General features: G+C 35.6%; 1 protein-coding gene across 3 annotated transcripts in view; it reads left to right on the top strand.

Moving 5' to 3' along the window:
- The window catches only part of ANOS1 (anosmin 1), a 161,576-nt gene that overhangs the window by 132,357 nt on the left and 13,525 nt on the right, over positions 1 to 15,694 (top strand). For 2 of the 3 annotated variants that reach the window (XM_074907431.1, XM_074907419.1), the window contains 5 exons: positions 344 to 438; positions 2,559 to 2,730; positions 3,954 to 4,174; positions 6,926 to 7,067; positions 7,763 to 13,264. In XM_074907431.1, coding sequence (XP_074763532.1) covers positions 344 to 438; positions 2,559 to 2,730; positions 3,954 to 4,174; positions 6,926 to 7,067; positions 7,763 to 7,821 — 689 coding nt within the window. In that variant the 3' untranslated portion in view covers positions 7,822 to 13,264. Of the gene's footprint in view, positions 1 to 343; positions 439 to 2,558; positions 2,731 to 3,953; positions 4,175 to 6,925; positions 7,068 to 7,762; positions 13,265 to 15,694 lie in introns of those variants that run through there. The other variant, XR_012633719.1, reaches the window with a different exon arrangement.

The following is a 15,694-nucleotide window of genomic DNA, read 5'->3' on the forward strand; positions in this document are numbered from 1 at the left end:
CACAAAGTCATTCCCATCATTTGCAGGATGTTAAGAAGTAGCAGAATTGAGATTTTTTTTTTTAATGCTCAATTTAAATGCTTGAGTTTTTTAAAAATGTAAGCAGTATATGCTTACATATCTGAAAATGCCAATAAACTATTTTTAAATTCATCTCCATCAGCTGATATAAGTGTATAATATTTTCTCCATTCTCTTAAAGGATGCTTAGGAACAAGTGAGGAACTACCAGCTCTACAGTAATTAAAACTCCTTCTATTTTTATCCAGAGAAGCCAGAAAAGTTGCAATGGTCAAAGCATAATTATAATATATGTCTTTTCCTCTCTTTTTATATCATTTAGATGTCAGCATGAATCAATTCCAAGTCCACTGGTTACTGGAGTCCTGTGCACACAATGACACCAAAGGACTTGGGAAAGTAACTGAGCTGACTTACGTAAGTCTCCATTCAGCCTTCTGCTTGACACTGAATGGCTTCTAAGCAGCCAGAGGAAGGATGGTTCTGTACATAGCACAGTATGCTTTATACCATGTTTCATAGATGAGTAAGAATGTTTCTTTTTTTGTCCCTCTTCTGCAAAAGATAAAAATTATGCATCTGGACTGTTTGGGGTTTAGGGGTTTTTTTTATCTTTTAAATTCACACTAGGCTAAAATCTTATTTTTTTGGTCAGTGTTATTCAGAAAACAAGAGCAGGCAAACAAACTTTGTACTAAGTACTTACATATTTCTACAGCATTAGAACATGGAGCTTTACCTATAATTAGTACTGTAGGACTAGCACAGTGCAAATACTGAACAGTAATAATAGTAATTAATAAACTAGGTTTTCTTTTAGACATGCAGGTGGGTTTCACAGTCTTGAGGACAATAACAGAATAAGAAAAAAGGACTGTAGGTGAAAAATATTAGACATTAAATCTGGAAGCCAGACAGATATCAGATAAGAAAAAAAGCTCTATGTAAGTACATGTCAGCCCAAATATATATTGCAGTGGCAGTTCTTTGTACTCAATTTGTTGGCAATCTGGTGTCATCCATCTCTGTAACACATTATTTGAACAACACAGTAATGTAATTGGTGCATCTCAATTGATTTAGTGGGTTATGGAGAATGGAAGAAATCACAATTCACCTTTCCTTCTTACCCTGACCTATACTACCGGATCAATTCAGTGGAGTTAATGGCATGTAAAAGTAGAGTAAATCAAAAGACATCATTTCTCATACAGGAGTCTGCTGCTTGTAAAATTTACTGCTTCATGGGGTCAGCAAAGCAAACATGAGAGGTGGATTTAAAAAAATTATTGTGACATAATGTTATGATCGGTCCCAATATTTCAAGTTATGCACATTGAAGATAGGAGAAAGTTACCAATGGAGGTGAGGAAAAACATCTGCCCAAATGCATTGTGGGATTAGTTCACTTATTTCCTCTCAATCACCTTGTAGTAATTGATCCAGTCTACTTTGGGAAACTGTTTCTTTTGAGGAAGAAACTGAATTACAAGCAAACAGAAAAAAGGTTTGGTACTGGATATGATAGATCAAGGTGAATAAAGACCTTATGTTTCCAGTATTGAGCATTTAGGCCTTGTCACAATAAATAAAAATAGTCCTGTCACAATTTTAAGGAGGTATCAATCCTGTTAGAGCACTCTCTCAGCAAGTGGAAGATGGGAAGTCAAGTCCATTCTTAGCCCAATGTCGATGTCCCAGTAAAAATGACCTTCCAAGTGATGGTTAGACTAATCCAATTTGGGATTAGAAAAAAGAGGGAGTTATGCAGAAAAATACTGGAAATTAGTGGTTCTGAAGGGAAGTAAAGATCTAAAAGGCAGTGGAAGACTTTTGACCTCAGCCAGTAAGGTGTTATTGGTCATCTTCCCAGAAAAAAAAACCAAGCATTTTTTCTCATATATGATTTGTGCTAAAGCTTTCAGACTATGATTTTCAAAAGTACTTTAGAGAAAAGTAAGAATTTAGCAGGATACAAACTCTGTGTAAAGTTGTCTTCTCCAGTCGTCTTTAAACAGAGACTTGTGATTTGTAGTTCAGCTGTGGAACTTTCTTCCTGATAAGAAGGTAGAAGTAGTTAATGTAGTAAAGCAGAAAAAAATGGGTCTATAATGCCATGCTAGATTTGAATGTGCTTTTAAAAAGTTAAATGTAGATGAAACCTGTCATTTACAGCAGCCTAACTCAGCTTTCTTACATTTATTTAATTCAATTAGCATTTACATCCTCACATTGCTACCCCCACTGCTGTCATGTCAGAGAGACTTCTAAATGTTAGAAGCCAGTTGCTTTGATGCAGCGTGGTGAAGGAACTGTGCAGAACTGAGACATATCCAAATACTCTGCTGATATATTTTACTACTGAAAATAATAATAACATAGGAAATGATTGCTTTGTTGGCCATGTTGGCACGTGTTAAGCATATCAGGAAAATATTCAAGAAAATTTTCATCTTCTGCCAACCTTATTTTTCAATTATTTTTTTTTTCTAGAGGTCGATTTGCAGCATGTGATCTTTTTGTTTTTCTTGTTGTAGGAAAACTACATGATTCTAAAGGACCTGTCATTTTCATGCAAATATAAAGTAACTGTTTTGCCTGCAAAATCTAAAGGTCGTTTTAAGGCTGAGAGTATTTTCTTTGTTACCCCACCTTGCTCTGCATTTAAAGAAAAAAGCCACAAGCACATTAACTGTCCTGCTGAAGGAGGTAAGGCATGATCTGGAGCACTAGCCAAATAGTTTCAAATGCATATATAATTACCAAGAAAAAGTCTTAAAAGCAATTCTAAAATGGTAAATGAAAGATTCAGAACAAATAAAAATATGACTAATGCTTATGTGAAAAATCAAATTAAATACAGAGCAGTATAGATTTTCGCTAGTATATTACTGTTTTATCAATTAAGTGATAATTTTAGTGGACTGTTTATAAACATATGACATTTTTTATTATACATTTTTATTTTTGTAAGGAGGAACAGTTTCCCAATTATATTTATTATAGTGATGGATGATAACTAAACATAATTATGTTGGCATGACCCATCTTTTGAATGTTTTGATACTGATGCAAGCTGCTTTTTCAGTTTGCTTTTGTTTAGGTTAATTCCACTCTCAAATAACAAATAAAGTCACTCATACCTTTTACAGCATTGCCACAATGATAAGTATAGCTAGAGGGTTATGGCAATCACGGAATTATTGAGTTATTGGTTGGAAAGGACCTCTGGGGTTACCTATTCTTGAAGCAGGACTGTTGCCAGCACTAGGTCAGGTCAGCCATGGCTGTGCACAGCCAAGTCTGGAAACCTTTCTCTTCAGTTAGAGGGTGGCCCTCTCACTTTCAGTTTCTGCTGACCCCAAGGGTGCTCCCATGCTCTGTGGGTTACATCAGAGTCCTGCTGGCCACCATTGCCGTTTTCTCACTGTTGCTCCTGATGGTTTCCATCATTACAGCCTTCCTGGGCAACTGCAACTCAGGGATGTTTCCCCTAATCAGAGTGCTCCTGTTAACTTATACTACAGTTTTAGAGCACAAATTTTACTTTTTGCCTGCATCATGGAGTTCTGTGCTATCCTGTGGGTTTTCCTGTGGTCCCAAAACTGAAAATTGGAGTTCAGGTATTCTAAAGTAGAGAGGAGCAGGAGGATGGCTGCCTGTGAATGAGGCACTTTACATGCCATAGGCTTTTCTTTCTGTCACCTGCAGCTGACAGCAGTTGATCTGAAGTTTGAATTTTACCCAAAATGCCAATGGAATATATCAAAGAGACACTTTGGGTAACAGTGAAAATGAAATGCCAGAAAGTCTGGATCCTGAGTAACACCAGAAAGAAAGCTCTGTCTGACCTTGATTTGTGGATATAGATTAACATTATTGAACATTATCTCTCAATGTTCAGCTTATCTTTTTACTTTCCAAATTTATAGTGCCAGTTCTACCCAAAGTGTTGGCCAAACCCGAGAATCTATCTGCGTCTTTCATTGTTCAGGAAGGTAACATCACTGGTCATTTTTCCTGGAAGATATCTAAGGCAGACCTTCACCAGCCCATGACAGGGTTTCAAGTCACTTGGGCAGAAGTAACCACAGAAAGCCGGCAGAACAGCTTACCCAACAGCATCATTTCACAGTCACAGATACTGCCGGCGGTAAGTTCTTTGTTACTTTTCTTTGCTAGCGGCTTCATAAGTGTGTGTGTACATGGCCTATTTTTAATGTTTAATGGTGACGCAGCTGTCACATATAGTGTTCTCTGGCTCTGCAGGCAAGTTGGAGCAGGAAGTGCTTAATTTTTCCTCCTTGCTGGAGATACAAAGCACAGCTACTCTTCTTGATGACACATCAAGCATTTTAATGTGCACAACTGTCAAATTAGCAACCATTGTCTGAGAACTGCCTGAAGGGAGGCAAAGATCATCTGTGTGGCAATAGATAGTTTTTATTTTCTTTTGATGATCAGGCTGTTCAACTTGGCGGTTACTATAGTATTACTAATTATTTGGTGTCCAATTTGATGGATTTAAGAGTTTTTTCTCCTCCTTTGAGTCACTCATTGCTCTAAGAAAAATAAAAATCACTTCCCCCTCTGCCAATATACACCATTGTCCAATGGACAAATAATTTAAATGAGAAATAGATTTCACTGTTTATTGAAAGTGTAAGAGTTAACAATTTGAATTCTTCCTCCTATTTCCTTTAAGATGGCCTTTACTATTTCAGTTCCTCCTTTGGCAGAGTCAGGTGAAGAGCATTTCTTTCAGACTCTGCTGCCAGATCCACCAGAGTCAACAAAAGGGCTTAAGGAGCTGGCTTTGATCCAAAATCTGCTAACAACTTTGGGAGTCCTTCCATTTACTTCAGAGAAGTGGATCAGGTGATTGTGTCTAGAGCAGAATTGGCTGAAAATCTTTCCACGACATTTATTTCGTCAAAGAATGTGTAAAATGGTTTTGCTGGCCACATCTTACATTCAATGTGATTTCCACAAATCCAAGACAAGGTTCTCACTATTCTGTCTTAATTCCTAGCAAACTGCCCTAGGGCTAGGGCACACATGTTTCAAAGCCTGTTGTCCTGGGGGAGAGCAACAAAGCTGATGATGGATGCTCTAAAAGTATGGGCCAAGCTACCACGCAGTGTGCTTAGCTGTTACACCTTAGTACAGACTTGGTATGATCCACACAAATTCACTAGAAGCTCTAACTACAGTCCAGAGCAGAAGCACGGGGCAGATACAGCCTTGGTCTTTTCAGCAAGGATTACCTTCAAGTGGTTACTCGGTCACAAACCTTTGGCTGTAAACAGCCACCTTAGCACAATAATAAGCAAAGTTACAGATCATGAGATGTTGATTTTCACTTTGGTTTTCATCTTTTTTTTTAGGAGCAGGAACATGTTTTATTCCTAGTTTCTATTGCTTTGTTTAAGCTTTTGGTCCAGTTAGGTCTGAAATATATATATAAAGTTTTATATATATAATGCACTCCTTTGCATTGTGTTATGCTGTAACTTTTTATCTTTATTTTTATCTGGTTTCATTACTGTAGAGCCTGAAGATCTAAATTAATTTTCTTAGTTTATTTATTTAATAATCAATTTATTCCTTTTATTTAATTAGCTATCACTCTATGTATCTGTCTATTTATGGCAACTGGTTAACTTTCAGAAAACTCTGGTTTGAGTTGAAACAGTATCTCCTGCCTCTCAGAAACCACCAGAATGTAAGGTATTTTACAGTGAGGATCATTCACTCTTTCTTGTTGGTAGCCTCTGACTGATAAAAATTTAATATTTACACAACCAAAGCTAAAACACACAGGTCCCAGCCGCTGGAGGAGCACCTGAATGAGCAGAGTGAGTGCATTGAGTGCAATGTATGCACTTCTCTCTTTCTCCTACCCATTCAGTATTTCATATGAGGTGGAACAGCTTCAGCAAGGTCTGTTAAGAGCAGCCCCATCTCAGAATATGTGCCAATTTGGCAGTAAAACTACATTTCCCTCCACTTTTTCTCTCCTTTCCCCTTTACTGCTTGCTTTAGTAGTAACAGAAATTTACCAGTTATTCCCACAGCTCACTTAGGTCCCCCAGAAGAACTTGCCCTTCAAATTCCTGGCCTGCCCATCCTGGCTAGTTGCAGGAGCCCACTGCACCATCTGGCATCACTGCCACACTGTCCCCTTCCTGAGACTGGGCCTTTTCAGCTTGGAATAAGGTGAATCAGGACCTTTGATTCCTTAATACCCTTTAGTCTTTAGCCAGATGTATTCCCATTTGGGAGCATTTATAAACTGACTCTGAAATTATTTTGCACAGGTGTAAGTGACCATGAAAGGTACGGAGCAGTGAAAAGTGAGTCCATCATGCCAGAAATGGGATTAAGAACAGAGGGCAAATTCTTATGGTGTAACTGGGACAAATCTGCTGAAATCAGTGTAGCCACACTTATTTTCACTAGCTGCAGCAGGGGCCCCAGGTTTGCCATTAATTAATTTACCAATTAGTAGAATTCACAGGCACATCCAAAATAAAAACAAGTTTATATAATGGACATGTTTGTTAAAAAGAATGATTAGGAAGTTCCTTTTTTTTTTTTTTTTTTTTTTTTTTTTGTGAAGGGCACATCATCCATTTTCCAGAACATTAAGGGACAGCTTGGACATCTTACACATGAAACCATAACATTATGGTAAAAAGTCTGCTCAAAGGGAATGGCAAGCAAAATATTCAAAACCAACCCTCTCAACAAAATGATGCATACATTAAAACCTTTTAACAGAATTCTAAGAAAATAATTTGTAGGTGCTGAGAGTGACATAACCTGTTTAAACCACTGATTTGGGTGAATAGAGTTTTATTTTTAGATGCTCTGAGAATTAATGCTAATTATTTATTTTTAGGATCATTATGTACTTACTGTGCCCAACCTGAGGCCGTCAATGCTGTACCGCTTAGAAGTACAAGTGCTGACAACTGGTGGGGAAGGTCCAGCTACGATAAAGTCATTCCGAACACCTGAAATTCCTCCATTTTCACCCCACAGTAAGTACTACACCATTTTGACATGAGATTACGTGTTACAAAACTTCAGTCCTCCACATGTAAGCAGTTTGCTGGAGCCTTACAGTCTTTATTGATTCCAGTAGCATTCCATAAGCTTAAGATGTGTGAAAATATTGGGTTTCTCCCCCCATAACTGTCCACCAGCAATGATGGAAGAAAATTCAGTCTTTCTCTTGCTCAGTTTCTGCAATCTGACATTTACCATTCATTCCCCTACAGCTCTTTGGCTTATGCCTGTAGCACTTAGGATTCTAAGTTGGTCTGTCCTGCAAGTACTCGCTAGGCCTGGGATTCCTTAGCTTTCAAGTTTAGATTCTTCTGGGTGCATTCAGTCCAGCATGGCTAGAGCCTGATCATATTTCTAAATATGCAAACCTCTTAAAGGCTATTTCCAGCATTTCGTACGTTTCTGAAAACTACAGCTCAGTGTTGTGAAGCCCAGTAAAAAATGTAATGAATTAGTCCAGGATTCATCTACTTGAATCTTTTTGTCCTTTCGAAGTCCCACTAAGGTTGTCTGGACTGAATATGCACAAATTTGTCAGCACAGGTAGGTCATTTATAAGCTGAAGGATGGCAAGCTGAAGGCCTCACAAAGATTTTTAGTATAGATAAGTGTTGGTATTGCATATTCAGGGATTGATATGTGCATATTTTCCTATTCTTTTATTTAGGATCTCATCTGAAGCAACATCATCCACACCACTACAAGCCACCCCCAGAGAAATATTAAACTGTTTCAGATGATTATACAAATAACTGCGAGAAAAACTGAGCTCCCAAATGAGGCCTAGGAAAAGGCACATCTGTAGGAACAGTGACCCCAGTTTTCCAGTGGAAGTTACTGTTCTGTATGATCTGTATCTACTTCTCTGTAGTTTAGGCATGAAGGATTGTATCTGTACCAAGATCAGGATGAAATATGCAGCAAATATAATTTCAGTACCACCACTATTCACCAAATTGAAGATCACGTCCAACTCAACACCTGTTAGAAAATCTGGTGTGTTCATTATAATGTTTTTGTATTTCTATGTTTAAAGTAGATTGAAATGGTGCAGTGTATACAGCTTTTTCTCTTAGTGACTTCAATGTTAATATTTGCAAGGTTGTCCTGTGATGTATACATATTTTTGAACACTGGAGGCCATGTTCTCATCAGCATGTTTAAGTGATCTATTTTACTTAAAGCTCTGCCTGTCACCAGTTTAAGCCCTAATGTATTTTGCCATTAAAGAATATCTCCATATGTCTGAAATAAGGACATAAGTAAAATAAATACCAGTAGCAGAAACCCTAAAATAGTATTTAATAATTGCAGTATCACCACGGAGGAAAATGATGATACATTTGTATCACCCATATGTTCTGGAGTGGCGTGTAGATCTTCTCTTAATGTAGTTAATAGCTAGAAAATATCCAGGGTAGATGTACCATTGTAAAAAAACAAATGACAATTAATAGAATTGTTGAAAATTAATAGAAATTAATGCAATTAAATGATAGGTCCTGGAAGAATGACTTTTAAAACCCCACACAATTTTTTGGCATATAATATTTCAAGGTATAATAATATCTTGGAAAGAAACAGCAATTTTCTAGTTAAAAGTATAAATAGTTAACATTAACATTTTAGAAACAGAAATTCTGAGGCACATTTATTATTCAAGTAGCCATAGGACTACTTTTTGGCTTTGGATTTTGATGCGCATATTTCTTTTCCCCATGGATCTTTTGAACATAAGGGTGGATGCATTGGCTCTATTCTTCTGTTTCGCTTACGGAAAGAATGATGTGACAAGATTCTGGCATCTGGAAAACATTGGCTTATAGTTTATTTGAATGCATTTTTCAAATTTATACAGAAGGGTGCCCTTTTTAACCATAAGGGAATTCATATTGCCTTATTGTGCAATATAAACTGTCTAGAGTAATTTGCCACATAGAGAGACATACCTCAATAGTAAACAGAAACTTTTTGGATTTATTGTGGAGAGGGTGGAAGGTATCTGCCAATAAATGTCCATGCAAATGCTCATAATCATCTTCTAACATTCAAGATGTTCAAAGTGCTCCTTAATTCTTTGGCATCATTTCCATTACTCCCTGAAACATCACATGAGGCTAACGTACCTCAAACACTCAGGAGTCAAACTTGACAAGGTGGTCAATTTTTCTACCAGCAGATGCTACAGACTCACCTGTATTTCATATTTGCCTGACATATTCAGTGAGAGAAGCTCAGACATTAGTGGTAAATATATACTCCTTCTCCTGATGACAAATTGTTTTGTGGAAAAGCAAATATGAAGAAAAGAAATAGATACCAGAAACTGAGGATCGGAGTTATGTTTATTGTAGAAGAACATTCATAAAAAATTCAAATACATTTTGTCTATACTGAAGTTCACAGCTTTTTGTTTCATGTGGCTTGATACCACAGGGGGTGAAAGAAACTCTACTTTGCTTGTTGTCTTTTTTGATATGCACTCAGTGACCAAGAACTTTTCCAGACATTTTCTATTGCTGTAATACATGGCTTGGGCCTTTAACAGTGACTTTCAAAATATTAAAGGCTATGGTGCTTTTAATTCCTTCCTCTATCATTCTGTCATCTCTCCTTTTCCAAGATAGATTAGCAAATAAACAGATGAACTCTTCTTCATAAAATCTGTACTATAAAGGTTTATTTTCAGTTTTGGCAGAAGGCCAGAGTCTCAGAGATTTTTGTCAGGATGGAAATGTTTTGTGGGTACAAGTTAGCAAAGAAAACACAATTTGAATCAAACTGGTGGTGCAGCACTGCTCTGACATTGAGATTGCACAGGGCGTAGGTAAGGCTAGAAGTGATCTCCGTGGTGTTTGCTGGGAGCCGGAGTCAGTGGGATCAGGGAAAGTAAATACCTCAAGCTTCTCTGACAAATTCTGTCCAAACCTTTCAATCGCAGTCTATTCTAGTTATGCTGAGGCAAAGCTGTAGTGACTTGATTAAAGTTAATGAAATTATGTTTCGTTCATAGTGACATGGTAAAACATAGAACACGTGTGTCAATCTTTATTACAATGATGCCAAATATGGCTTGGAGATAAACTGGAAGTTTGCAGCCCTGAGTGATCATACCCTTAGTCTTCATTGCTGAGGGGAAGCCTCATTTTTCTGAAAGGAATCAAAATGGTTACTGTTTGCTGTTGCCACTCTCTTTGAAGCATTCAACTTTTAAAAGTAAGAGTGTACTTCTAAAAAACATGGAAGGCTTTTCCCTTTTGAAGTAGATTCTGGAAATCAAAAAAAAACCCCAAAGTTTATAAAGTAGAATTGTATTGAACAAAGGCATTATATAGAGTCCACTAAGATGCAAATTATTTTTTTCCTTCTACAAATCATCTTATCAACTAACCTTTCAAGTCACCCTCCAAATCAAAAATGAAAAAAAGAAAGACAAGAGAGCTCATGCATGGATGTTAAATTCCCAGCTATGAGTAATTTCCCAATTATTCTTTGAATTTAGCAGTACAGATTTGAAGTTGTTAGTGCCTAATTCTTAAAGCCTTGTTTGCGGAATTTTACAGGGTATTGTCCTAATTTACTAGCCTATTTCACATTAAACATTTAATTCAGCAATAGAGTTGATTCACTAGTTAAAGTTTTATTTTCTCTCATGTTGTTGCGCAATACAGGGTTAATATAGATATTGGGATGTTTTTAGATACGCTGCACCTTTAATGTATTATTTGCTATGTACGATTCTGATGAATTTGTCAGTTGACTTCAGGATGCATTTTATCTTAAAGGAGAATTATAAGATTATGCCATTTTTACTAACCGCTTTGTGAAGTGGATTTTTTTTTTTCTTCATTGTGATTTTTGTTTAAGAAGAGAATGGTTTGTTCTTGTTATATCTTTTTTGACCATTTTTGAGTTGTTTATAGAGCAGGAGAAATTCAAATAAGACAGAGCTTGTCCTGTATTATCTATGTGTATGATCTTGAATATTCATTAAGAATATAGCAGATAGACAATAAGACAGACGTCTGACTTCTGAAATGGTGAACTCCCTCAACTTGGTGGCTTCAGAAAAAGCTGAGGACATGATGTGGCAATGCTAAGATTGACAATTAATGTTTGGCATGGTCACACACAAAGTCAAAGAAATACTCATTGCTAATGTGAATGAGAATTTTACCATTGGTATTGGCAGAACTGTATAGAAACCTTAATACTGAGTCAAATTATTCCACAATACTTTAATCTCCATGCTCCAAACTAGAGTCAGGGAGAGTTGCAGATAAGCAGGCCCTGATTCAGGAAGGTATGCAGAAGAGGAAAATTCTATATGCACGAAAGAAGTCAGTAGGATGGAAGTAAACCTGTGCAGTTAAAAGTTACCTTAGTGATGCCTCAAATAAAGCATGGATGTCAAAATTTGCTTGAATACTGCCTTAAATCAGGGCATTATAGAACAAAGTGTGGAACCCAGACAGTTCTAAATTCTGTGTACAACACCATACAAATTTTTATTTTTGTTTTGTGTATATGTAAATGTAGTTGTGATATTGACTTATTTATTAATTCATTTTCTTATACTATGTGCCAAGTATATTCCTACCCTTTTGATCAGTACCTGTGAACATCAATTACTAAGAATAATGTTATGCAAACTTGTGCATTGTAACCAGGAATATGATGCTAATAAGCTGTTGCATGTAGTTTTAAAGAATTAAGAAAACCCTTTATTTAAAAAATGTAAATTAATACCTGCAGATGTTAATGATTATATATGGTTTTGCATGCCAAAACTCATTGTTCAGTTGTGGGCATGAAATGTAACGACTGTATTACCTCTACTGAATATATTAGTAAGGTACAATTTACAAAATAATTAACAGAGCTCTATATGTAAAATTTTTCCTTTTTACTTAATTATATTGTAGTAGAGGTAACAGAAATGCTTCTCTGTTACCCAAATTGGCTGTAGAAATTATGTTCCTATAACACTCATTTAAAGTCAGTATTTATTTATGTATGTAATACAAAAAGATTGGTCTTATGTGTTTGTCCCGTTACTTAGAGAAAAAAAATACACTTCTTGTAAAAACAATTTGTAAAAAAATGTAAATGTAAATAGAGTCTGATTTCTTTTACTCACTATTTTCATGTTTAGAATTTGTACATACTGTTTAGGTAATAAACTATCCTACATCAAAATCTTGCTACATCATCTCCTCCATACAGAATTGATAGTTTTGTTTTAAGTTGAAGACAGTCATCTAAGAAAAATCAGTGTCACACCAAGTACCTTTGCTACATCTAAATTTCATTGTAAAAAAGTCATACCATTTTATCCTCTGTTTACTACAGCATTTTGTTTTCTTTAGAAAGTGATCAAAATAATCTGAAAATAAATTTAGATATAATTTGATTTTTTTACATTGAAAAGCATTCCTTGAAGTAAAAAATCAGACTCAAGAACTTCCCATACCTTTCTCTGTTTCAGTGGGATACTTGACAGTGAAGATTTGTTCACCCTTTGTTATGCTGACTTAAAATAATTAAAATGTTACTGGATCTATGTCAGTGGCCTGATCTTACAAGTCAAGATTTTCATAATTGATATGATGGTGAAATCTATGTGTACACCAAATTTTGAGTATTTTCTATTTTAAAGTGCAGTATCCCGTGGTTTAAATTCTATATTTTTAATAAGTATAAATATCTGTCTTAGTACAAACATTTAACTGTTTCAGATTGTCATAGATGTGCTATCATTCTCACATGCAATATCTTTAGTTTGGGGATGCTCCTTTGACTTACCTAATAAACATTTAGATTTTGTTAACTTGAACATAAACTCCAAAATTTCCTGTTTTTGCTTTCTCATTAGAATAACTGCTTAAAATTTTGGGTTTGGTTTTCCTTTTACATAAATGGATAATATTTAGAAAACCCCATATAGCTAAATTTCTCTGCAGGTTGGACTATTTCAACTATATTTGTTACTATGATTCAGTAAACTCAGACAAGAATAATACATCGCCATGGATAGGTAAGTTGTTATAATAAGTAGTTGAGTTGTTCATACACTGTCATTCAAAATAGTAATTCATTTTTTCTTTCCATAACTTTTAATAAATATTTTATTCAACATTGAATTAAAAGACACAGTGACTGGATGATCTGAATCATATGAAATAAAGCAAATTTGCTATCTATTGAACAGTATTGATCATTTTCATTTGGGTTTTGTGTCTTGTACTTCTGTACAACTTGGCTTTTGCGCATCTAAAACCAGAATGCACTCAAAAAGTTTCCGTTTCGTTAAAAAACTAATACAATGAAAGCTTTTTACAGTACAACCTCTCCCCCGTACTTCTGTTTTCTTGTTACAGGTGTTGTATTGTCATCACCTGGATATATGCCACTTTCCTTGAGGAAGGCCTTGGGCCATAACACTGGCTGCTGGCCCATCAGTAGCAATGGGCACTTGTAAGGGTAAAGAAATCACTGGGGAGAACATTGAGAACATAAGCTTTGAAATAGAGCCAATGTGCAAAACTCTTGCAGATTTGAAGGGAATGTGGTTCAACAGAAGTGAATTGCTGCATCCCCTTTGGATTGTGCTTAATAGCCTTCCTGCTTCTACTCAAGGTGCTGGCAGGAACATAGATTAATACTTAATACATGCATTGCTGTAAGCATTTACTGAGAGTGCCATGTGGCACAGAAACTAGAGAATTTATGAATGCTTTTGGTACCCCGTTCCTCACCTGTGATAGTGATTTATTTACGTGACTTAATATAATAATAAGCTACATCCAGGGGCTGTGTTTCTTCTCAACAGAAGATCAACTTTGAAAAGAGTGGGTCATTTTTCAGGAGAGTTAGGCAAATACGCTATGCACAAATATACCTTTATATTTGTGAGCAAATCTAGAGCTTGCGTGTCTTTTCACAAGCTGTCCAATAATATATATGTTCAATAGGTTCAAAACTGTCAGTGTTTAAAAGTAACTGGATTTGTTGATTAGTACTTATTCGCCAACATATTTTTCATATTTTTATAATATTTAGAAAATATTGCCTGATTTAAATGGTTCAGACTGCACAGTTATTAGTAGATGCAGAGTGATAGGCTGTAACTTCCACGCTGTCATTTCTGTGTAAGTGAAAGGTAGAGGAGGCAGACTGGGGACAGAAGAGCATAGGTGGCACAAAAAGCAGCTAATCATCTGATGTATTTGTTTCTTTGCAGACATCCAATTTCCAGTATTACTAATTATCTGCAAACATTCAAAATGTCTTTTAAATTTATTTTTCGAGATGTGCTGCAATACTTGCTTGAAATGTAAATATTTCAGACTTTCAGTGAACGTACCTACAAGCCAAAATCAATTAGATTGTAGCTCATAAAACAGGAATATACAAGAAAAAATAAGCTGGTGAATGCTAATGGTTGTCTTAGAGCACTTCGGGACAACTGTTCTTTTTGCTTGGTGTTTATTGAATCACACTGAATACAAAGAAGATCCATATGCATTTTTCTTGTTTTGAGTGATATAACTCTTATCACAAGGGATCCCATTTAATTGGCTAAAGGTGCTTTTTGAATGGCTGCATTACCAGAGGTACACAGTAGCTTAACACTGTAATGAAGCACTGGAGAATGAATCCTGCATTTTTTCGTTTACCTGAGATTTTATTGATTTGTCTAATCTTTTTGCCTGAACTTTTTTTTTTTTTATAATGTATCACTGTTCATTGCTTTTGTTGTATGCTAGGTGTGAGAACTTTTCTCATTTATTTATCTTATTCATACATTACACACTCATAGCATGTTTCCCTTCACTGCTCATTAGTAGAAAGATCTAGGTATATGATAACTTTCCAAAAAAACCCCAAACCAAACCAACCCATTAAGGTAGTATATACATTAATGTATTTAGAGCTGATTTCAATGAAGGTCTCCTTGTCAACAAAATAATATTAGTTTTTAGATATAAAGTATATCTCCAGCTATATAATTTAAATTATTCTGTACATAATATAGTTTTGGAGAATAGGAAACCTTACTAACAGCCATCCTAGCCACAGGAAATTGTAGCAAGCACACAGAAGCATATTAAACAGGTAGATATTGCTCATATTTGCAGCTTGATAAATGCTGTTAAGACAATAAATTATGTTCAGGTTTACTAAATACATCACTTTGAGCAGAAGTGATCCCAATTCATCTGCAAAAAATACCAGAAGCCTGGAGAGAGATATAGCAGGAACAATATAAACTTCTGTGCCTGAATAATATCAAAAAGCATAAAGCTGACACAGCTTAAATTATCTTTATATGAGTTTTTCCCAACCACTAATAGAGAATACTCAAAGCTTTAATAAAATCCTAAGATGATCCCACATTTATTTTGTAGATGATTTTGTAACTTTTGTAAGCAACTTCATAAAACATGTGGAACCAATAACAATAAATTAATCCTTTTATTTCATTAAATTTAATTTAAAAATTAATATTTACCTAACATCATTGTCAGAATCACTCATCAGAAAACTTGCAGAGAACAGTATAATTCAGTTGAGTGAACAGTTCAGTTTGGGATTT

The sequence above is a fragment of the Athene noctua genome, chromosome 1, assembly GCF_965140245.1.
Source record: "Athene noctua chromosome 1, bAthNoc1.hap1.1, whole genome shotgun sequence".
Lineage (NCBI taxonomy): Eukaryota > Metazoa > Chordata > Aves > Strigiformes > Strigidae > Athene > Athene noctua.